At 41.9% G+C, this 24,724-nt stretch overlaps 1 protein-coding gene across 1 annotated transcript in view; it reads left to right on the top strand.

Moving 5' to 3' along the window:
- HHAT (hedgehog acyltransferase) overlaps positions 1-24,724 on the top strand; it is a 393,415-nt gene that overhangs the window by 66,915 nt on the left and 301,776 nt on the right. The window contains exons 3-4 of the mRNA XM_074949317.1: positions 12,699-12,845; positions 18,599-18,666. Of these exons, the coding sequence (XP_074805418.1) occupies positions 12,755-12,845; positions 18,599-18,666 (159 nt within the window). The 5' untranslated portion in view covers positions 12,699-12,754. The remainder of the gene's footprint in view (positions 1-12,698; positions 12,846-18,598; positions 18,667-24,724) is intronic.

Here is a 24,724-nt window from a genome sequence, read left to right as displayed (position 1 = left end):
CGCTCACCCACACATCTTCCTGCCTCCTGCCCAGCAATTAATCCTGTCCCCCAGCCCCTATCATCACCACCCCATCAGTTCAGCCCCCCTTCCCCACCAACCCCCACTGCCCTTAGTTCACCCTCCCAGCACTCACCCCATCTGCTCAGAACCCACTGTCAATACAGCCCCCCCACCCTCCTCACTTCAGCCTCCAGGTCATAGTTCAGCCCTCTTAGCTTCACCTCTGCTCCTCTTTGGGTTCTTCACCCTCCCCAGCCTGAGGGGGGGGCCGCAGTGGGGTCCCCTCTCCCACTTCCCAGGCTGGCAGCGGGAGCCTGGGAAGCGGGAGACGGGGCCTCACTGCAACAATTTCTAAGTAAAATTAAGCCTCGCTCATGATCTCAGATTAGAATTTTCAAATGTCAGGATTCTTTTTCAGTGTCTGGGGTAGTTGCTTTTATAATTTTTCTGTGAGTTCATTTGAGAGTGTAGTGATTGTCTGGTTTCACCCACTTAGTTGTTATTGTAGCATTTGGTGCACTGGAGGAGGTACATTACATGTTGTGTAGGACCCAGGAATCTTGAAAGGTGTTCTGTTGGGGATATTGATCATCCTAGCTGGCTCTGTGAAGGTAAGTGTGGTGAGTGGTGGGTTTCTTGTATATGGTTGTTTGTAGGGTTCCATTGCTGAAGCTGAACATGGAGTCCAGGCGATTGATGTTGGAGTGGGAGTGTTCTAGAGAGAGTTTGATGGATGGCTGGTGGCTGTTGAACTTGTGGTAGAAATCTTAGGGAGTTTGGATCTTTTATCCAGAGGAAGAAAATACCATCAATGTATCTCAGGCCTACTGTTGGTTTTGTGGTACATTTTCCCAGAAATTCTTCCTCAAGGTGGCCCAGGAAGAAGTTGGCATATTGGGGAGCCAGGCTAGTTCCTCTGCCTGTTCCCATGGTTTGAACAAACTGTTTGTTGTTTTGGGTGAGGATGAAATGGATGAGTTTGGCGAGGTGTTTTGGGTGGATTTCTGAGTGTTCTGAAATCTTGTGTGCATTTGAGACAGGCAGCAATGCCATCATGGGAAGGGATATTGTAAAGGGATATGACATTAATGGTGTACTGGCAGAGACTGTTAAGGTTGTGGAGTTTCTGGAGGAAGTTGGCAGTGTCTTGGAGAAAGCTGGTTCTTTGTGTGGTTTAAGGATGGTTTTAATGAGTCCTGATATTCCTTCAGTAAAAGTGCCATGGCCAGACATGCTGGGTCTGCCTGGGTCTCTTGTTTGTATATCTCCGGGAAGCTCCTTGGAGTGGATGCATGGGGGCTGTGTTTGTAGAGTTTTTCTTGGAATTGTTTGGGGAAGGCTTCGAGGGTATCTTTAAATTCCGGTGTGAATAGTATTCTGTGGGGAGGGGGGAGAGGTCTTCTCTGAGTTCTTCATAGTAGAGAGTTATCTGTTGGCCTCATTGTTGTAGTCATCACAATTGAGGACTGTGATAGCACCACATGTGCCAGCAGGTTTGATCATTATCTGGTGGCTGGATTTCAGAGACTGTATAGCTGTTCTCTCGGTGGTAGAGAGATTATGGTGGATGCATTGTTTGTTTGAAGATTTCACGGTTGATTATTTATATGACATTTATTGACAATGAAGGGGTCAGAAAAAGTTACTTTTCAGTATACAGGGAGAGATTTTTCTGTCTGAACATTTTTGGTTAATTATGAGATAATTTGAGATTTGTGTTTTTACTACATCAATTTATTCCATTAACTGGATTTATTTAAACACTGCTGTGTTTTCAGAAGTGAGGCTATGGATGGTATACAGATACAGATAGGATACAGATTCGGAGCCATCTCTTTAGTGACTGGAAAAGATAAAGATATATCAGGGTCAGCTTTGTGCCTCTGAGTAACACTTTCAAACTAAATGTAAGACTAGTTAGATCACTTATTTTGTCAAATATAGGGCCTGCTTCTGGTTCCATTAAAGTCAGTGGGAGTCTTGTGATAACTTGTAATAAGTTAAACTACAGATGGGTTAATCTTGGGACTCCCTTCTATCTGAGGTCCATCTTAATATTTATAAAAGTTTGTTATGACAAATATTTTTGAATAGTGGCAGCCCAGAAGAATCCCCGTCTCACTCTCATATAAGGCCAGCCTTTTCTACCTCAGGATGCCTTGGATAATGAAATATCTATATTTTTAAATACTTCACTACCAGTGCCTCCCACCTCTTACTAAAAATCAGATGGTATTGCACCATCCTGTCTATGGTACTTAGCAGCTGACATACCATCTTTTAAATCTTATGTGACGTTGCACTCTGCAACTTTTCAACACTAAGCAGAAGTCTTGGTAAAAAGGGATAACTCGTGTTTAATAGATAAACATATGACTGTTGTATGTGCTGCTGCTATGTAGGTTGGGAAGAGCAGGAAAAAGCCCTCAGAAGGTTCTGATAAGGAAGGAAACATGACTTTCAGAGCCTTTTGTTCAACAAGACCACGTAGCATGTTTAAGAGGAAACCTCTGAAATGTTCAGGAGACATCCAAAGATAAGGTGCTCAATTATACTATTGTATTTACCAGGTATGTGTCACTTTTTCCTTTAGCTAATTTTCTAATCTCAAGCTACAAATGTAACGGTAATTTTTCCCAACATGAAACATGACATCTCCAGCTTCAAGTGCTCTAAGATACAAGAAGAATACATCAAAGTGCAACCAGAGAAGTGAGGGTACCTGCAATACAGAAATGACAACAAGAAGCTTTTTATAAATAGGATATACATACACACAGCTACAGGTGATGGACAAAAGCACTTAGCCATTCACAAAGATTTGGGGGTGGGAAGGAAGGGACAGCCATGTAAAGATGTGATTATCTGTTAAACCAGCCAATTTAGTAAAATGTTAGCCATTCCAAAAGCCAAGTTAAACAAGACAAAAAAAAAGGGGCAAATTTGTTCATTTCACCTCTGAAATTCATAACCCCACGCTTGGGAGCTTAGGAGGGAGGGTGCAAGTTAACATGAATTGTGTCATATTTAACTTGGCTATTGCAATGAATAACTTGGCTCTTTTCCTAAACACCACACCTTTTTTACGTTTCTGATTCTTTCTCACTTTAACGTTGCTGTTTTGGTACATTAAGGTTTCTTTTCAGACTTCTTTGCTTTTAAACATATACCTCTAATCCTCCTGGGTGTTCTGCAGATCTTCTAATGTACAATGGTGCTTACTGTAGTCTATTGTTTGGACATTCTGTGTATGCAGCACTAGTGTATGATTTATAATAGGTGGATGAATAAAATCAGGAATCGCAAGCAAATACTGTCCTCTATGGTCTTGAAAAGGAAAGTTCTATGGTGTAAATTTACTGTCCTTCCTGTGGGATTTACTTATTCTGCAAAGTGGTAAAAAACATAGAGCCCAATGCTGAAATTCTTTAGCTTGATTAAGGTCTCTAGAAATGGATTCATAAATATTTATTTTGATGTTTCAGTCGCATGATAAATGCATTACACACAATAAAAATATTTTTTCTCAAAATCATAAAATAACAGACCTTCACAGCTGCAGAATGGCTTCAATTTAACCACCTTACTGTTTTTCACTTATTGCCCCTCACCACGCAAAAGCCTTGGAAAACAAGTGTGTTTTGCAGTGTGTCATGAAGGTTGCCAAATCCAGGCTCTGGTCAACCAAGACCTAAATTCCAGATTAAGGACACTTTCTCAAGATTGTCAGCCATTTTCATCCCATTTAAATTTGGGAGCTGTTAGCTCAGGTCTCCCTGAGGATCACAACTGCTGCACTGTTTTGGTCTCACAAATAACAAGGACCCAAAAGCTTTACAGATCAAAACCAACACCCTAAACTTCACCTGTAAGTTAACTAGTAATCATTAGAGAGCACATGTGTAATGTACTCTTGGCTGGCAACACTGCTTAACAAGCAGACTGCAGGGTGCTGTACTAGCTGCAATTTCCAAATGCTTTGAACATGTAGACCCATGGAGAGGGCAATAATCTAACCCTGAAGTGACAAGAATATAAATAACCTTGCTGAGGTCCTCCTCTGAAAGAAAAGCATAGACTCTTCATCTCAAGGGCATATGATATAAGGCATATCTAGCAACCTCTACTACCTGGACATTCAGGAACAGCTGGGGAGCTAAAAACACCCCAAAGTATCGAAACAAACAGCAGATAATCCCCACCAATCAGAGATTTGATACAACTTCTGCTCCTTACAAAACTTGCTTCATCCATTCTTTAACTATTATCTAATGCCTTGTCTACACTAGAAAGGGTTTTCTAGGTTTTCTAGAAAGGGTTTTCTAGTGTAGCTGTGCCAGCAAACACTCCTAGTATAAGCTTATGCTGGCCAGAAGAGCTTATACCAATCCCCAAACAAAATAAACTATACTGGGAACTCTTCTACTCTTATAACTGAATCTACACTATAGCTTTTGCCAATATAAAAACGTATTAAAAATCACAACCCTGAATGGCATTACTATACTAACAAAAGTTTGTAGTGCAGACCAAGCCTATGTCTTGTATGGATTGAGTCTCAGCAAGTTAGCTCTCATCCATGCCCCATTCTGCTAGACCATAGTGGCAGGGTCAGGAAGAGATGGAAATATAGATTGCTGTCATAGGCATATTTGAAAGTACCAAAACCAATGCTTCCTAAATAGCCCTCTCTAAAGGGCCATATACAGATTGTACAAAGGGCGCTGGGCTTAAAGCAGATAAGAAATTGCCCAACGCTACCTTTTGGGATCTCCCAAAAAGGAGTGGAGTCACTGAAGAATTATCCCTCTTCACAGATCCCTGCTAATGATCCACACCACAGCACCTTGTGGCCAATGGTATTAAAGGAAGCTGATAGATCTAAAAGAATCAGGAGGATGCTTTAATCTTTATCTGTCATCAGATTGCCAACCAACAAATCCAATGTGGTTTATATACAACACCCATGCCTAAAACCAAATGGACTGTGTCCAAGGAATTGAGAACTCTAGATATTGATGGAATTGTTTTGCCTCAATGTTCTCTCAAAACGAGGTTTAAGACAAAGCGATAGTGATGGGGACTGGCCATCTTATGAGATGGGTTATGAACAAGGATTACAATCGTTTATTTACAAGAAGCTGGCATGGCACCTTCCTATCCCTCACCAACACATTGACAGTGGATCAAACACCTCTCTGTTTCCTTTCACCAGCTAGGCATGACATAGATCTATCCCACCGTTTGTAGTCTGTATGCCCCTCAGCTCTCGAGGCTCTGTAGGTATGATTAGCCAAGACTCCAAGCAGTAAAAGCTCTGATGTGTCCTCCCCATGCCCAAAATAATTACTTCCATCATCACACAAACATACCCCAGTCCAGATTAGAGCAGTTTTAGTCAGAAATAAATTTGACATTTCCACGGAGCATGAAACACTCAACTGTGTCATCAGGTGCAAACAGACAGGCTTAACTAGGTTGTCAACCAATCAGAACATTTATGCTGACTGGGATTTAGCAGATGCTATGGTGATGACTCTACCTCCAGTATAACCACAGAACAAGGTTTCAAAAGCTCTTCAGACCACAATTGATCCAAGTGGGTCAGTGACTGGGCTCTCAGCCACCACCCTCTAGCCACTTTCCCTCCTAATTTACCAGGTGCAGACCATCTGAACACGTAACTCATGGAAAGGAGTCATCTTAAATTGCAAAGATTGCATAAGTAACCAAATTCTTCCAGTACCATTTATGTTCAACATCTCACTTCAGTCAGTTTATAGGTAGTCTAATGAGCTCATGCATTAGGATTCCTGAATGTTTTTTTTCCGCCTATACAAAATAGGTTAAATAGGAAAAAAAATCTCTTCCACCTTGGAAGTCCAGACAGTAAAATCTTCCAGATGGGACCACTGTCAGGGTTGCTCAGTGTTTGACTCAATTAACTTGCAAGTGAGCTTTTATCTATAAAAAATAGTGGCTGACACCACTATAGTATATATGCATGGATTTTCTAGTCTTCCCCTCATAAAAGGTTAAATGTAATTTCACTGTCTATAGCTCTCTTGCTGCATGAACAATATTAAGCTACAATACTTTGCATGACACATCTTGTATGAAGTGAGCTGTAGCTCACGAAAGCTTATGCTCAAGTAAATTTGTTAGTCTCTAAGGTGCCACAAGTACTCCTTTTCTGTTTGCGAATACAGACTAACACGGCTGCTACTCTGAAACACATCTTGTATTGTACAGCCATCTAGAGGGCTTTTTCTTTAACTACAGCAATCCTATACTATTGCAATGCAAACACAAAACTGGGGGAATTGTAGGACTGGACGGGACCGCAAGAGGTCATCTAGTCCAGTCCCTTGCACTCACAGCAGGACTAAGTATTACCTGGACCATCCCTGATAGGGGTTTGCATAACCTGCTCTTAAAAATCTCCAATGGTGGAGAGTCCACAACATCCCTAGGCAATTTATTCCAGTGCTTAATCACCCCGACAGTTAGGAGGTTTTTCCTAATGTCCAACCTAAACCGCCCTCGCTGTAATTTAAGACCATTGCTTCTTGTCCTTTTCTCAGAGGTTAAGGAGAACAATTTTTCTCCTTCTTCCTTGTAATAACCTTTTAAGTCCTTGAAAACTGTTATCATGTCCCCTCTGAGTCTTCTCTTCTCCAGACTAAGTAAACCCAGTTTTTTCAGTCTTCCCTCGTAGGTCATGTTTTTAGATCTTTAATAATTTTTGTTGCTCTTCTCTGGACTTTCTCCAATTTGTCCACATCTTTCCTGAAATGTGGAACCCAGAACTGGACAACTGAACTACTCCAGTTGAGGCCTAATCAGCATGGAGTAGAGCAGAAAAATTACTTCTTGTGGCTTGCTTAGCACACTCCTGCTAACACATCCCAGAATGATGTTTGCTTTTTTTTGCAACAGTGTTACACTGTTGACTCATAGTTGGCTTGTGTCCACTATGGCTACCAGATTCCTTTCTGCAGTACTCCTTTCTAGGCACTCATTTCCCATTTTGTATGTTTGCAACTGATTGTTCCTTCTTAAGTGGAGTACTTTGCATTTGTCCTGATTGAATTTCATCCTATTCAGCCCATTTCTCCAGTTTGTCCAGATCATTTTGAATTTTAATCCTATCCTCCAGAGAACTTGGGACCCCTTCCAGCTTGGTATTGTCTGAAACCTGTAGGGTCTGCTGACCCTTCGTGGCCATTAATCCCTTTACTACCCTGTGGAAATATTCTGTAAATCCAACTCTGATGCAACTCTGGTGCTGTTACATGGACACTGCTGTCATTGACTCCATTGTGAGCCATTTTGGGGTGTGCTCTTTTTACCAAGAATTGTGTCAGACACATGTTCATTTCTATAGTTAAGATGATTGATTAAAATCACAAGGGGACTTACCTCTATGCAAGATGGTAAGTCCCTAGTGACCTCCCCACACACACTCTTGCTAGCCTGAGTTCATCTGCATAAACTTGAAATATTGCTCGCTTGTGTGTGTGTGTGTCTGTCCGTGTGTTCCCCCTTCCCTATAGCTTCTAATAATGTGGGAAGGCTTCTGCAAAAAAGCTGGTTTTCACACTGAACTCTGAAAATGGGCAGGGTAGGTAGGCTTACCCTGATCTCGTCCATTAGGAGTTTGGCAGTAAAGAACACTCTGTTGAGAATGCCCTGCCTCCAACTTTAGCTTGCTCTGAGCATAGCTGCCTGGCCTGGGTATAGCCCAGGTACAGGACCACTGAGGGCTTTAAAGATGAGGAGTTGGAAATGAACAGAAAGCCAGAAAGAGAGTGGTGCAGGGAGGACGCACTCTCTAAGGGAGGATGCACGCTCTGCATTTTCCCTGCTGAAAAGAGAGCATGTTTCTCCCAGTTTGTGTGGGGCCTTAGGGTGACACCCTGGCCGTGTGAAGGCAAAACTCCCATTGGCTTCAATGGAGCTAAGATTTTACCCTCTATCTAGAGCCAGAGACAAAGAAAGCAATGCTAGTCAAGCCCCACTATTATCAGCTCCTTTTATTGCAAGTCTTGTGATATTTGTTGTTTTCTTAAATCTCCAGCTCCAGGACTCATGTGACTCAGCAGCCACTCGCCTCATTTATGGAAAAGCTTTCTAGACCTCATGGAAAAGCTTGGAAACGTGCCCCCTGAAGGCTCCGAAACCCAGAGGGTCAAGAAAAAGAACCCAACCTTTATTATTTTTTTAAAAAGCCAAGGGGGTTGTTTGGGGCCTGGCTGGGGCTTTCAGCGCGTGGGGGAGGGGCCACGGTGCCCGCCAGGGCTGAACACAGGGGACATGGTGGCCTGGGCCTCCCTGGAGAGGGAGGTGCTCCTGGTCTTTTTGCTAGCGCTGCCCGGAGGAAGGACAGGACAGGACTGGCTTGGCTTGGCGAGGGGCGGAGGAGCGGACTCCCCCCGCCTTCTCTGGGCATCAATTACACGCACTTGGCATCCCTGAGTGACCCGCCGCAGTCACACAGCCTCACAGCGCGGGCGGGCGCGCCGGGAGCCGGAGGCGGAGCGCCTGGCCCGGGGGCGGGATCGGGCCGGGGAGGGCGGTGCAGGCCCCGGCCGGAAGCGCGGGGGCGTGGCTGGCTCCGGGCACGGAGCCGGGGAGCGCGGGCTCTCTAAGGTCGGTGCCGCCTTTGTTCCGCCCCGCCGCCGCCGGGCCGGGGGGAAGGAGGTGGCGGGGGGCGGGCTTGCCGAGCGCGGAGCCGCCCGGGCAGGGGTGGCTGCAGCTCCGCGGCCCCTCGAGGCGGGTGGGCAGCGGATAAGGCGTGTCCCAGCCGGGGAGCGCATTGCGGGGAGAGCCCGGGGGACGCGTCCGTGCCCAGGCCTGGAAAGGGCAGTGGGGGGCTGGATCCAGAAGAGGAACAAAGGTCTGATCGCAGCCTCCACCTTTGCCCCCCCGTGAATGGTTCCCCCGGTGTTGCCTGGGCAAGAACTGCGGCCCCTGCTCTCAAACTGTCCCTCTGGAGAGAGAGAAAATAAGGAGGAGGGGGATTTCCTACATTGCCCCACTGAAATACGCAGAGCCGAAGGGCGGGATCCCATAAGTAGCAGGAGGAAGGCCTTTAGGAAACTGCTTTAATGTTAATCGCAAGAGGGAGCTGCATGAATCTCGAAAGAGCGAGATTTGCTAGTTGTGCACAGGTACAAAGCAATCGTGCCAATGAGTAGGGTTGGCTTTATCTAGTTGAGTGCACCTATGTGCTGCAGTGCCCGACAGAAGGGGAATCTCTGCAGATACATTTTGGGGAAAAGCTTGAAACATTAAACTGTTGTTCCTTCCTCTGGTGGAGTTCATCTTCCTCTCTGACTACTGCTAAACTCATCGTGCCTGGGACGACTTTTATCCCTGATACATGCAGATACTTTTGACTATGAGATCTGTGTTGATTTGGGATTTTCCACTTTGCTCCTCACCAGGGTAATGGAATTTTTATTTCTCTATTTTTGCCTTTGGAACATAGCCGATGAACCAAGGTGCTGATCTAGAGCTCATGGAAGTGAACGGGGTCATTCCGTTGATTTCAGTGGGCTTTGGATCAGGTCCTGTATGGACTCTGCTTTCAAAAAGTATTGCTGGGAGTCTCTTGCTGCTAAACACTGAATTCAAAGCAATTAATTCATTGATTGATCATTCAAGGTGCTATACATCAAGTTGAACAAATAATTCACAAAGTAAAATTGTAATGAATTTTGCCTCCCTCCCAAATTGTTTTTGAACAGACTGAAAATTTCTCAGATTTATTCATTATTCAGAATTATTTGAGGTGTTCTGCAGTGAATCATGCTTGGTCTTCAGATTATTTACCAAAAGTTTGTGGAGTCTTCGCAACTTACATTTTGCTTGTGTTAGCCCTTCTTTGTATCCAGAGTTTTGTTTTAAACCAAAAGAGAATAGCTTTTAAAGTTGTAACAAATTAAGGCCCCAGTCCTGCAAAGGCTTATCATGTGCCTCATTTGAACGGCTAGTATTCTTTGAGGATCAGGGGGTCAGCAAGAGATTCTCTTTCATGTTGTTGAGGTATAGATTCGATAGTGGCATCAGAGACAGTTGACTCACAGTTTAGGAGTAACTCAAAATGCTCCTTCCATCTGAACACGCACCATTATGCAAACTAAGAACAACAAGGCAGCAGAGCCAGATGGCATACCAGCTGAAGTCTACAAGTTTGGAGGTGAAGAACTGGTAGGGAAGCTCCACAAACTTTTTCTTCATATCTGGTATAATGAGAAGATTCCAGAAGACTTGAGAGAGGCTAACACTGTTACAATCTTTAAGAAAGGAGATAAGTTAGAGTGTGGAAACTAATGAGGCTTTGCCTTGCTATCTACAGTGGGGGAAATTCTTGTCTGTATCCTCTTAAACCAATTACTTCCCCTGCTGAGAAAATATTGCTGGAATCTCAGTGTGGTTTTAGACCATCCCATGGGACAATCGATACAACACTGCCTGCCAAATCCAGGAAAAGTCTCGGGAGCAAAATCAGGACCTGTACATGGCTTTTCATCGATTTGACAAAGGCCACTGACTCTGTCAATTGCAAAGCCCTGTGGAAGGTACTAATCAGATTTGGTTGCCCTCCAAAATTTATTAAGGTCCTAAAGCTTCTCCATGATCAGATGACTGCCATGGTTTTCTGTAATGGCCTTGAGACGGAACTTTTCATCATCAAAACTGGGGTTAAGCAAGGATATGTTATGGCCCCGGCCCAGTTTTCCATCTAGTTATCAGTCATTTTGGTCTTCGTTAAAGATCACCTCCCCAGTGGAGTTGACATTCAATACAGAATGGATGGGCAGCTCTTTAATCTTTGACGCCTCCGCTCAAAGTCTAAAGTCTTCAGGGCGTCCATTACTGGTCTTCAGTGTGCTGATGATTGTGTTATCTTCACGCACACTAAGAATGACCTTCAGTCCATACTGGATTTTCTTGCATAAGCTTACTGAAGCCTAGGACTCTCACTCGATATTGAGAAGACTACACATACTGTTTCAGCAAGGGTTTACTAAAAAGCATCATTACAAAGGGGGTGTGAACAACAAACTGGGCATTGATTTGAGTAGTCTGATCTGTTGGGATTTGCTCTGGAAGAACTTCAAAAAGCAATTGATCTAAATATTGAGCTAAAGTGATTCTTCAAACGATCAGTTGTAGTAATCTGAATGAGGTTCTCTTTCAGGACTAGGTTTAACATCAATTGGAATATTGCCATTGACTTCAGTGAGCTTTGGATTAAGCCTTCAGCCCTCCAATGTCTAAGAGTCGCAGGCCTGCAGTGTTCTTCTTGGTGTCTACAGAATGAAACACTCTGAGAATCAAGTAGTTGGGAGGAAGATGAAAAAGTTTGAGCGCTTCTTTAGAGAATAGAATGAGACTTTATGACTTTAAGAAATATTTAAAAGCAAAAAATATCAAATGTAGCAGTCTTAGCTCAGAAAACAGTAAGAGAACTGTACCCAAAAAAATCCCAAGAGGGATTGATAATTATCTTATAGGTACTTCAGATCACAGTATATCAGACTGGATTTATGATAGTTCAGCTGAGAGTGCCTTAGCAGCGTGAAAACTATTCTGAATTTTGAAACATCAAAAAGTTTGAAAAAGGTACCGCTAACTATGTAATCGATAAATATAGGTGGGATACAGTAAAAGGTAGGTTCAGCATCCACAGTGCAGAAACCTTATTATTCTGTCTGAAGCCTGTTGCAACACAGATGTTGGATATGCTTTTATTCTGTTTGGCCCTTGAAAAGAGAAAATGCCCCTTATTAAATTCCACCTCAGAATGTAGTAGAAACAATATACCCATTACACAGCAGGGCACTGTGCTATGATCTGATTTTACATAGAGCTGTTTTGAAGTGCTGTTACTATACAATACATTTTAAAGCTTTGTGCTGGGAGTATTTAATAGTGAACATATGCTCTCTCTTAAAGAATTCGGAACCCCCTGATCCTGCAAGATCATGTGTGTGGGTGAAGCCCCGATCATGGCATAGGTCTTCCTATGTATGTATGGATTTTTTTAAACTTCAGGGTCCTAAAAGTATCATGATTAGCCTTATCACTCAAATCCGTTCTTGTTTTATATGGCATACTTCTGGTATGGAACTTAGTTGATGGATTCCTGTATTTGATTGAATTGAAAGTAAGATTTAAATATTTTATTTTTTATGTTGTACATAAAATACCATACATTGGCCTGTTTTGTATAGAAAGGCAATGACTGATAGTAACTTCCCATGTTAATCCTTTTGAAAAGCAAAAAAAAAAAAAAAAGAAAAGAAGCCAGCATTAAAAATAAACTTTGTTAGTTATGTTGTTACTTTGAAAGCAAGTGGCCAGAACGCTGAGAGGCTTTGTAAGTTTCAGCTTGAAGCCCAAGAATAGTTGCTCTGGAAAGGCTCATCCACTCCCAACATGTAGCATGTGAGTGAGGACTTGACCGGAAGAAAGGATTTCCAAACTGACATTTTGGGTTGGTGGGTGTGCCCTGCCATTTTCTCATACTGAATATAAAACGACGCAAGGATTCAGAAAACTGCAGAATATGTCACTTGGTCACCAAAAATATATATGTCTTTGTTGCATTATGTCCCTGGTTGTTGCTATTAAATACACACCATACTGAACTACTTTGTATAATTTTGCTTACTGTTTTTTAGAAGTTAACAACAAGGACATCATCTGGAGACCAGAGAAACTTACGTTACAAGTAGTAATGCTGCCACTATGGGAAATGTTTCTTTACCTGCTTCTTTCATTGGGCTTCCACTTTTATTCCTTCTGTGAGGTATACAAAGTCTCCAGAGGTAAGTCTGTAAGGTTGCCATTTCATTTTTTTGTATTGCTGCTTGCCTTTGAGGTTCATGCTAGTCAGTTATTGGCTAGCTTTATTTAATGCATTAGTTTATTTTCCAGGCAGGCTCCAGCAGCGTTTCCCTCTGAGACTTTTGAACTGAAGGTACCTATATCCTCTCTCTAGCTGAGAACCAACAGTATACAAATAAATAGCAGGAGGGGCAAGCTGTGCAAGGAGTCTTTTGTCAAAGCTTATTCAGAGCCGGTGTTTATGGTATTTGGAGGACAGTTGGAAAGGGGTATCTTGACACTTGCCATTAATATATATATTGTCTTTAATAGATTAAATTATAAATATTCTATGTGTGGGAATAAATATGTTTTTTCTTTATAATTTTGTAGTGTATTTCGTCTGAGAAATAAGGCCCTGATCTTCTGCATACTTACACAAGTGTTTAACTTTAAGCCTGTGAGTAGTCTCGTTAAAATCAATGGGTCTATAGATGTGCTTAAAGCTTAGCACATGCACAAGTGTTTGCAAGATCAGGACCCATATTAAAATTGTGAGAGTCAGGAGTGGTCTGGGCGCAGGACTAAAATCCAGGAGCTTTTGAGTTCTACTCTCTGACACTTTATTCCTGTGGCTTTGGGCAAGTCACTCAGTCCTCAGTTTTGTAAACACTTGTGCTCATTGGACCTGATTGGAAGCCTGTTGAGGTCATGTGAGTAAATGCTCCCTAGTGAGAGTTGCCCAATCTAATTCAAAAATTGCAGAATTAGTGAGGAAAGGGGATTATATTTTTCTCTCATAAAATGTCCTGCTTTTAGAGTAATCCCTCAAATTAACGGTGTTCTCCTGTCAGTGCTTCATACCTGAGGGGCAAACTGTTCCATGCCTGGGAAGGAGTACATAATTGACAGCTAGCCCAAATAGATCTGTGAGTTAGGTATACCAAAAGGAATTGCTATAACAGCTTCAGTGCTGGGGTTGAGAGGCATCAATCATGTAACACTGGACACATGCCACAAACGTTGCTGTATATAATAGTCTGAAACAACTTTTGTGTAGGACTTTTTAATGATCCTTTTTTTACTACAATACAATAAATACTGCAGCTGCAGGACTTTCTCCCTCTCAAAATGCCAGAATAGAATATTTCAGGAATGCTTCTATTTCTTCTGTAGTTTCGTTGTCATCTCCCTCCTTATATCTTTACTATTAGCCTGAAATTTTGCACAGTGTATTGTAAAATCAATGCCAATGTCTTTCATACATGCCTGTCTGTACCCCAGTCCAGGAAAACATTTAAGAATGTGCTTAACTTTGCACATTGTGAGTCGTTCCATTGGAATAGTTCAACTGAAGTCAGTGGGACTACTTATAGTGTGTAAAATTGACCATGTACTTAAGTCTTTGCAGTATCGTTATCTTTGCAGATTGAGGTCTTTTGTCTATAATTAATTCTTCATTCGCTGTTGTTCCTGCCAACTCAACTGTCCCTATTTCCCGTTGTGATGGGGGTATACAAATCACATTCTGAGCAAATCAAGGCTAATAAGCTAGTGGTAGCTCAGTCAGCTCCACCCTGCCATAACGCTGAAAGATGAGAGAGGCGCTTAAAAGGTGAGAGCATAGTACAGTTGGTGGCAAACCAGAGAGGAGAGAGGCCTCCAGTCCTCAGCTCCAGAAGAGACTGGTTGAAGGCAAAAGCTCCTCAGATGACCTCTGACCTGTGAAAGGATAAGGAAGGCATTTAAAGGACATAGAGGCCAATGTTAAACCACCTGCTCCCTTTACTATTATCTTTAACTGAGCTGCTGCAAAAATTCAATGGACTTTGTGGGACTCGCAGTTTGAACTGGCATAAAAATGTTCCTTTGCACATAAGTTTGTTATTGGCCTTTCTGGGTTTGATGTTCTGGAATGTGTCATCTGATATGCTCTACCCTTGGAATAATACTCATTCACAGCTGTACTCACCTACTTGCTTCTGAACAAGGAAACATTTTTCAAGTCTTCCACAATGTATCCAGTTGCGCGAAGAGTGAGTTGAGGTTTCTGTATGAATTGCTGGAACTAACGAAATAGATTTGACAGATTGCAATATTGCTGCTATTACTGTTTTTTCACAGGGATTTTTGTATTTAGGAAACCCTGTTATCCATTTGCTTCATCAACCCCTTGGTGCATGAGGTGTGTGATTTCTTTTTGTTCATTGGTGTGCTTGTTTTTTCCAATTTAAAATTGAAACCATTTTATGTGAGAGCGGAATAATGCTTTAAATTCCGTTGTGTGCAGGGGAAATCACCAACTGACAGTAATGAGCAGTGGTCTCATTTTTTAGTCATTTTTCTTCTCTGATCAGTTTTGAAAATCACTTCATGAAACTAGAACAAGAAGGATTTTAATATAAAAACTCCTGGAGCCCCAACCTCCCTGGTAGTTGGAGAGTGGATGGTCAGTTTCCTTACTCCTGCTTCTTTATGTTAGTGAAACTAAAGAATCCTTAAGGTTTAAATACCTTGGGAAAGGTGAGTGGGTTTTTTCAGCAGACGACAGTGAACCCAGTAATTAATGTCTTCTGTTAACTTTCAGTGTCTGCCCATGAAAGCTTTTATATGAGCACTTGAGAAAGATGTACTTATACTCTCATATATTATGAGGGAAATTTATTTTTTAGCTGTCTTTATGTTGCGTTTCTATTATCTAGAGTTGTATGTGCACTCAGAGACAAGTGATGGGTACAGTTTTAACATTTAGAAATAATAAATATGATTTGGCTCCTATAGTTTGGGTATTTTAATGTAAACAAATTTACAGTTAAATGGTTAAAAAGTAACTCCTGGTTAGAGGAAATAGCTATAGAGAAATAAATCTTGAATGATACTGCATTTTAATTAGTCATGCATTTTATGCTATGTAAGGCCTCAATCTTGTGAATTTACTCCTGTGCTTAATGTTGTTCATCAGAGTAGTTCCACTGATATCAATGGGACTACTCACATGAGTAAGGTGAAGCTTGTGTGTAAGAGTGTGCAGGATCTAGTTGATGGTAAGGTGGTAGGTCAAGATGGTAAACTGAAGCACTTTAAAAAAACTGATTCTTCATGATATTCTCTGAAAAGGCTTACAAGATCGTTATTTTTATTGCAGTGTCATATAAAAGTCTCGTGTCTTATTTTTCCCACTAGAGGGAGATATCAAACAGGCTTAAAAAAACTGGAAATGAAGACCAATATATGCTTTACATTTTATAATTAGTAAAATAAACCCAACCTATATCATAGCATTAGAATTTCATTTTTGATAATAATTCCTAGCACCAAAATCTTTTGTATGGAAAGATAGTGAAAACTAGCCAAGACTTAATTAAATCCTTTGCTATTGCGTTCAGAATGTGCCCCATGGATGGCTTTTCTGGTCTTGGAGGTTAAAATAAAACCATGCTGTTTTCTCTCTTGTTTGCTAATATTATGTTGAGTGTTTTTGTTGCCTCTTTATTAACTTCAGGTAGACCAGGACTTGCTTTGTGAATTGATACGGTACCAATTAATCTTTACTTTCTGTTTAATTATTATTCTAATTTATTATTTCTATTATGGTAGCACCCAGAGCCCCAATCAGCATCAGCACCCGATTGTGAAACACACAGGAAGATGAGATCCCTGCTCTGAACAACTCATGGTCTAATGCCCTTGCCCTGCAAGCTGTTCTGTGTGAGTGGACCCCTGCCTGCACACACAGCTTTATTGGCTAGAGGCTCTGTAAAGGCACAAGAGTTCACCTGCTTGGAGCAGTTGGCAGGATCAGGGTATAAATTAAGACAAGATGCAACAAACAATAGGGGGAAGAAGAAGGATAGCAATGAGAAGATCACACAGTTACACAGGCCAGCTGTGTGCACAGTTAATGGCCAAGTAGTGGGCAATGTAACTTTTGACCATAATTGCAGTTTTGGAAAAAGATAATCTATTCCGTCATGGTTTCTCTAGGAGTCTGAATATGATGTAATTAAAAGGTGAAATAGAAACCACTGAAGATCATAGGGAAGCTGTTTGAAGAGAATGCTGTCAACACTGTAGGTCTCGTCAGTTAATTAAATTGATTTAACAAATGGAAGCTGATGTGTTTCACTAGAGTGGCTTCTAATCCTGCTTCTTTCACTTACTTGATCTGTAGCTTTGAGGTTCTGTCACTTTTCTGTCTGTCTTCCTATTTGTAAATAAGGGGGTTGTTGCAAGAACTGATTAAGACCTTAATGACTATGCAGTGCTTTGAACGTATAAAGTGCTGTCTAAATACTAAGCATTATCGTTATAGGAAGACAGGTTTTGTGTATACCTCTGGAACAGCACATTTCCAATGTTGCTTCTACAGAAGCTTGCTCCCATTCCAGTACAGCCTGTAAAAGTATCTTCATAGGTGTTCTGTACCCGGTAGTACTGGATTAGGAGGGCCTTAGAGTTGCATCTGAAGAAGTGGGGTTTTTACCCACAAAAGCTTATGTTCAAATATCTGTTAGCCTTTAAGATGCCACCGGATTCCTTGTTGTTTTTATAGATACAGACTAACATGGCTACCCCCTGATACATAGAGTTAAGAGGGAAATTTTCCTAGATAAGAAAAGACTACATCTCCCCCTCACGCCCCAGTTTATCTTGTGTGTCACAAAGTCAGAGGCAGAAACTTGAACTTTAGACAGATATTGAAGTTTCACAGAAAAGCGGAGGTGTGATTCATCAGGGATTTAGCCTTTCACTTCAAGCTTTTTCTCAACTAAGCATATTTAAACACTTGAATTTCTGAGGCAGCCTCTCACCAGCCAGAATCTGAAGTGGGCTTTGAGGACAGTTAGTTTGATTGGGATGCACTTGTGGGAATAGTTCAACTGAACCTGCTAGATATTTCATGTGTTATATCTGCTTTTTGCAGAATATATGTCCCTCCACCTTTTTTTTTTTTTTTTAAAACGAGGTCTCTGATGGTATTTGTGACCAATGACTGAATAGTTCATACTTTAAATAGTGTTTAGGGAGGGATATGTGTATGTGTGTGTGTATGTATATGTATTTAATCTTAAATAATCAATTGTGGTGATACTTAGTTTGTTTATATAAGACAAAAAATCCTTCCCCTGCCTACTCTCATCTTTTTCTACACTGGTCAGCATAGTATCACGCTGGTGCTTAGATTTTGGTCATGGAAGTGATTGTCTGCACTGAAACAGACCATGAACCAATGTGTTTTCATGCTTTGTTTTCTTTAGAAATAGAATAAAACATGCATTAAGGATGAAAGGCTGTGGAAGACTTCCAACTCAGCAGAACAGTGTGCTCCGCTGTGTGAGGATTGGGTGGCTGCAGTCAGTACACGGAAATTCACAGCATGCTGAATGTATGGTGGAGTTGGGTTACTCTGCATGCCAACCCTGCATGGATCAAATGCAGGGTTGGGACAGAGATAGCATCAGTGGTCCATGATTGTACGCATACATCAGCCAGAAATTGGGGGTGTGCAAGGATCAAAGACCAGGGACTACAGTAGTGACTATTTTGTTCAGACCTAAAGATTGGGGGTGGATTCTGCCCTCCTTACCCTTCTTGATTTCTTCCTGCATAAAGAACCTCTCTTCCCACTTTCTTTGTATCTACCTGAAAAACATACACACGGCATTTCATACTGTTTAAAAACGAACACTGCAGGCCCATTCACTCTTTATTTTTGTTGGTGAGCTGTTATTAATGGGGGTATTATTCTTGGCAGAATATGAAGAGGAACTTGAAAGAGAATTTGAACTGGAAAAAGATACTCTGTTTTGGGGACTTAAAAAGGTAAGGTTAATGAATATTACTGATCATTTTCGTTTGTAAGCTTCGTGTAAGTTCCTATCCCTAGCAATTCAGTGGAAGTCTTCTTCAAGTGGATTGTGACCAACTTTTATGATTACTGTATTAAAGAATGTTCTGCTCCTAGGCAGGACACTTGCCACAGATTACTACAGGGATCGGCAACCTTTGGCACACGGCCCACCAGGGTAAGCCCCATGGCAAGCTGGGCCGGTTTGTTTACCTGCCGTGTCCGCAGGTTCGGCCAATTGCAGCTCCCACTGGCCGCGGTTTGCCACTCCAGGCCGATGGGGGCTGCTGGAAGCGGTGGCCAGCATATCCCTTGGCCTTTGCCGCTTCCTGCAGCTCCCATTGGCCTGAAGTGGCGAACCGCGGCCAGTGGGAGCTGCGATCAGCCGAACCTGCGGACGCGGCAGGTAAACAAACTGGCCCGGCCTGCCAGGGAGCTTACCCTGGTGGGCTGCGTGCCAAAAGTTGCTGATCCCTGGATTGCTATATTCTGTGAATTACTGTGTGTTGTAAGATGTTCCCTTTCCTCAGTTGAGTATTATTTTAGAGGTGTTTTAAAGAGTAACTCAGATTTTTATAGAGCCTATTATTTGCCTCCCTCCCTCTGTAAAGCCAGGTACCTTTAATACTTTGCGTCCAAGAACACAGAACTCAGAGGGAGAGAAACTAATAAGTATAAATATACTATATTAAAAAAAATCTAAAATGATGTAAAGCATCTTTTCTACGCTTAAAAATACATAGAAAAGTGCATCCTCCAATGTGACAGGAGGATTCCTTCCCTTCAGCTCTTCCCACAGGTTTCACGGTGGGAGGGAAGGAATTCTGGCCCAATGTTTTTAATCAAAATAAATAAGTTAAAAGTGGTCCATTACTAGCACACTTTCCTCTCCATGCCCTGCCTCTCCAACTTCATTTTCAGTGGCAGGCATGGAATACATAAAACATTTGCAAAAGGAGATATTTGCCAGTCCTGGATACTGATTTAGAATTGCAAGCTCAATCAATAGTGTAAAAAAAAATTAATTTGATCTCCTGAGTTTTTCCGTCCCTCAAGAGGAAAAATGGCTTACCTGATGCGATGTGACATGATCTAGAAATTTGTATTATAGTTTTTCTCTTGATTGCTGTCCTTTGGTACATATTAGCAGCAGAATCACTTAATCTCTGGTGTCAGTGTTTATTCTAAAAAGCATTGGCCTCCCTGTGCACCCCCAGCTGCGCTTTTCCTTTTTGCTTGTCATTTGATTGTTTGGATAATGGCTTTTCTTAGGATGTGGGACTGGAAGGGACATTAAGTCCAGTCCCTCGCGATTGCAGGCAGCCCCATCGTATAATTCTGTTAATGAATTTACTGAATTTATATTTGAGCATCCGGGTCACCCTACACTGGTTTTCAGTCTAGCTTGCTGGGTAATAATTTTTGCAGCATAAATGTTTAAAGAAATACTGTTAATTTAAAAATCACACTTCTTTTTGAAAATTTTCTACTACTATTACAAGTAAAGCCAAATATTATTTTAGCTGAGACAGAGAAAAGAAAAAAATGTGTATTTTTCTTCATTGTTTACATTGTTCTGTCTATCTTAGGCTCTTATATGGCCCCCATAACCGTAGTATCTGAGCACCTAACAAGCTGAAATGTAGTTATCCTCACAACACCCCTGTGTGGTAGAGAAGTGTTATCGCCATTTTACAGGTGGAGCACTGAGACCAAGTGAAGCTAAGTGACTTGCCCAGAGTCACACAAGAAGTCTGTGGTGGATCAGGGACCTGACCCCAGGTCTCTCAACTTGTTGGCTAGTACCTTAACCACTGGACCATCCTTCCTCTCTTAGTCAGGTGGGCTCTGAACCTGCAGTCTGTTCTACATGAGCAGACCCCAGTGCCTGCATGGAGCCTTGTTGGGTTCAGAGAGGCTCTGTGCAGGCACGTGGGTGTATACACATAGAGCTGTTTGCAAGATTGAGGCCTCAGACCCCAATCTTGCAAAAACTTAAGACACCTGGTTTATTTTGTGTCCTATGACCAATTCCATTGAAGTCAATAGGAGCAATTCAAAAAGCAGAACGTTAAGCATGTGCATAAATCTTTGTGGGATTGGGGCCATAGTTAGTTTTCTCTGTTGTTTGTGCAGATCTTTCACCCAGTAATGGGAGAGAGAATCATCTTTGACAATAGGAATATGTGAATGTAAAGCCACAGTAATAGACTGGGGCATTCAGGTGCTGATGAGGTAATTCAAGCTACTTGTAACAATTTTTTTTAGATTGACTGACTAATTTAGTTTTTTTAACACATTTAATCATGTAACATGGTTTGGCATATAGATAGGGATATCACTGAACATAAATTAGCCTTTTCCTTGTTAACAGTAGGAACAAAGTCACATGAAAATAATAGGAGCTTCATGTCTGTGTGACAGCCACAGGGGCTGCTGCTAAGCCAATGAGCCATTGTGCCATGACATGAGGAGGCTGCCTGAATTACCAGCTAGGAACAAAGTATTTAAAAATCTGAAAACATTTCTGTTAATATTCGGGCTTCTCACCCCTCTTTAAAAAAATGCAGATCCTAAAGGTTGGGCCTGACCTATTCGTGGCCACACCCTCATTGCATAGTGGTCCTCATACTCTTGTCCGCACTTCATGTTTAATACACTGCTCTCAAAGATTGATAGAGTCAAGTTAATATTGCCTTTGGGTGAAATCACTCTGTGCCAAGGGCTTACGTGGTCCATAGGCCTCATGCTCACCTTCTGCAAGGAGTGCTTTATTATTTCTTCAGATTTAAATGACAGTAAATGCTCAGACAAAAGCTGCAGGTGTCATAATACTTAGAGTAATGCAGTGCTGAGCACCCAGCATCATGAAATACTTGTACACAGGTATCAGATTAATTTAGCCAGCCCATAAATTAAAGGAACAGAAGAGCCCCTTACACCTCCCTTTCCCCTGCCATGAACATGTTCTCAACCATCCCCCAGAACCTGTCAAACGAATGGTTTTTGCATTGTGCCCAGAAGGTTTCAACTCCAGACTGCTTTGTTTCAAATGGGGAGCAAGATCCACAGTCTTGACCAGCAGCTCCTTCTCTTTAATAATGAGGTGGATCCAGCTTGAGTGTCCCTGCTGACCATAGCTATGCCAGTATGGCACAGGGAGAGAGGTGATCCTTCATGTGGACTGGTTCCAGGCCATTTAGAGCTCTATAGGTGAAGGCCAACACCTTGAACTACACCTGGAGACCAATAGGCAGCTAGCAGACCCCAGAGCACTGGTGTCATGTGCTCCCAGCCAGATGCCCTGCTTAACAAATGAGCTGCCATATTCAGCACCAGTTTCAGTTTCTGCATTGTTTTAAGGTGTCACTCCATGTAGAGTGCATTGCAATACTCTTTTCTGAATTAGGAGCATCTGTATATTACAAAATTAGTCCTTCATTAAAAGCATGTGCTTTGTGGCACTGCCAGCTTTTGCTGTCTTCTCCTTGCTCTGCTCTCTTTGGAAACTGCCAACACAATCTGTCACTGCAGGGATTCTTCCTCTGATTCCAGCTGTTTACATCAGCATAAGACGTTTGTTTCTGCAGAAGAAGCTATATGTGATTGTAGTGTGATCTATAGGTTATGTATGTATTATACTGACTATTTAACATTCCACTGTGTTTAGAGTCCTCAATGCTGTGGGTATGGGAGAGGGTTCAGGATTTGGCTTTTAGGAATAGAGACATGTAGGCCTTGTCTGCATGACATGGGCTTTGAAGATAAAGCTATACTGATACAGTTATACCAGCGGAGCCCCCTAGTGTAGATGCAGTTTATGCTGACAGAAGAAGTTATTCTGTACAGTAATGCTATCTCTCTGAATGACATTAGCTATGCCGACAGAAGCATTCTTCTGCTGGCATAATTGTGTCTATGCTGGGGATTTTGCTAGCATAGCTGTGTTGGCTATTGGGTGTAGTTTGTTCCACACCAATGACTGACCTAGCCATTCTGAGAACACTTTGTAGTGTGGACCTGGCTGTAGACACATCTCTTCCGTAGGGGTTACAGAAAAGAGAAGAGATGCCCTTATTCCTATTGTTCTTGCTGCTCCAAAGAAGTTTCCCTGTTTCATTTCCCCCAATTTTTGTGTGTTTCTTGTTACTTGTTGTTGTTTTTTTAATGCAGCCTTTAGGTAGTTGCAATTTTTGGCATAGCATCAACTGAGGACATTGTTGTTTGTGCTCTGGGCTGAGTAAGGGCTTGTTTAAATTGTGCATTTGTGTTTAGGTCAAGATCTCATCTGTAAAGTGGAGTTGACTCTCAAGTCCATATACAGAACTGTAATAAAATACATCTTTAACAAGACCCTTCTATGCATCCTCATGCTGATGTTTATTTAAGATGCTGAAAGGGCAAAATCCTGACTCCTCCAGTCATGTAGGAACTAAGAGTAAATAAATGAGATTAGGACCCAGAGACTAGAAGGTGTAAAGTTTAAGGGGATAAGTTAGTTGAGATGCTCTTATTAACATGAAGAGCTTGTGTTTTTACCTGCTAACATTGTTTCTGTTCCTTTCTCCTGGTTAGATTTCTTACCTGACATGTTAAGAACTTGACACAATACAACAAAAAACAGAGGCCATTGCAGCCACAGCTGCAGAATACAAATTCTTATCTTCACAGAAAGCTGCAATTGTAAATTGGAACATATAAATGCAAGTCTCTTATTAACTCTCAGATAAGCAGTATAAAAGCAGTTGATTCCCCAGTTTGAACTTAACAGCGCATGGAAATAAATCTATTTCTACTTTTTCAAAGGTCAGCAGAAATAGAGTAATAATGCACAGTGAAATCACAGTATTAGTTAAGAATAGACCAAGAATATTTTTTTAATATCAAGAAATAAAGGTGATTATACTTTGCATTCTGTTCCTATGGGGGAACTGGGCTAGGAGCAAGACCAGAGATCTGTAAGAGATTTGAGTGTGTCAGCTTTGAATCAATAGAGACTGGGAGCACTGAGGATGTACTCAGTCTTAGTATTCAGGACAATTATCAACTAATAGGCAAGGAAGAGCTCAAAGGGACACCAGTAACTTTAAAAACTAGGCAGTCTAAAAAAAGTAGTTAAAAGTAGTTTGAGGTACTGTACCTGCACCTCAGTGCCCCAGTCTATTACTGTGGCTTTATGCTCACATTTTCCTATTATTTTGGATGACTTTCTTTCCCCTGTTTCTGTGACCCACACACCCAACAGAGGAAACAAACTCTGGCCGTGATCCCATTGACTATTCAGTGGAACTGCTCATAGGGCATAAAGTAAACCACATGGCTAAGTTTTTGTGAGATTGGGGACTAAAGTCTCGGTCTTGCAAACAGTTCTGTGCATGTGGACCTGTGTGCTTCCATGGAGCCTCACTGAACTCAACGGGACTCAGCGCAGGGTTTGGGCTCTGCCCGTATGGAACTGATTGCAGGATCAGGGCCTCACTGGCTAAACAGAGAGAAAGGATGGTCCAGTGGTTAGGACACTAGCTGACAAGTGGGGAGACCAGGGGTCAAGTCCACCACAGACTTCCTGCGTGACCTTGGGTAAGTCACTTGATCTCTCTGAGCTTTGGTTTCCCACCTGTAAAATGGGATGTTAACATTTCATTACCTTACCTCCTGGGGTGTTGTGAGGATAAATATATTAAAGATTCTGAGGTGCTCTGGTACTATGGTGATGGAGGTCATATAAGAACCTTAGATAGATATCTGTACAGGCCAGGGAGAAGTGGGAGGAAGACCAGGCTCTGACCATTCCTCTATCCTTCCCTGCCCAGCTGCTCCAGGGATGGAGTAAGCAAGAGCATAGCTTAATCCTGTGTGCCTGGACCCAAGTGCAGGGTAACCCACTTAACAATGTAAGATGGGTTCTTACTCCTCTGTGCATGCACCTAGCCCAAGTCTCAATCTGTTCCAAAATGAATTTTTATTAATTTTGTATTTGTGACTTAAAATTGTTACCCTTGGTCAGTGAAAAAGCTGGAAATCTTAAACACT

The sequence above is a fragment of the Natator depressus genome, chromosome 3 (assembly GCF_965152275.1).
Source record: "Natator depressus isolate rNatDep1 chromosome 3, rNatDep2.hap1, whole genome shotgun sequence".
Classification (NCBI taxonomy): Eukaryota; Metazoa; Chordata; order Testudines; family Cheloniidae; genus Natator; species Natator depressus.
Note: the sequence above shows the minus strand (reverse complement) of the source record. Positions and strands in the feature narration are given on the sequence as shown.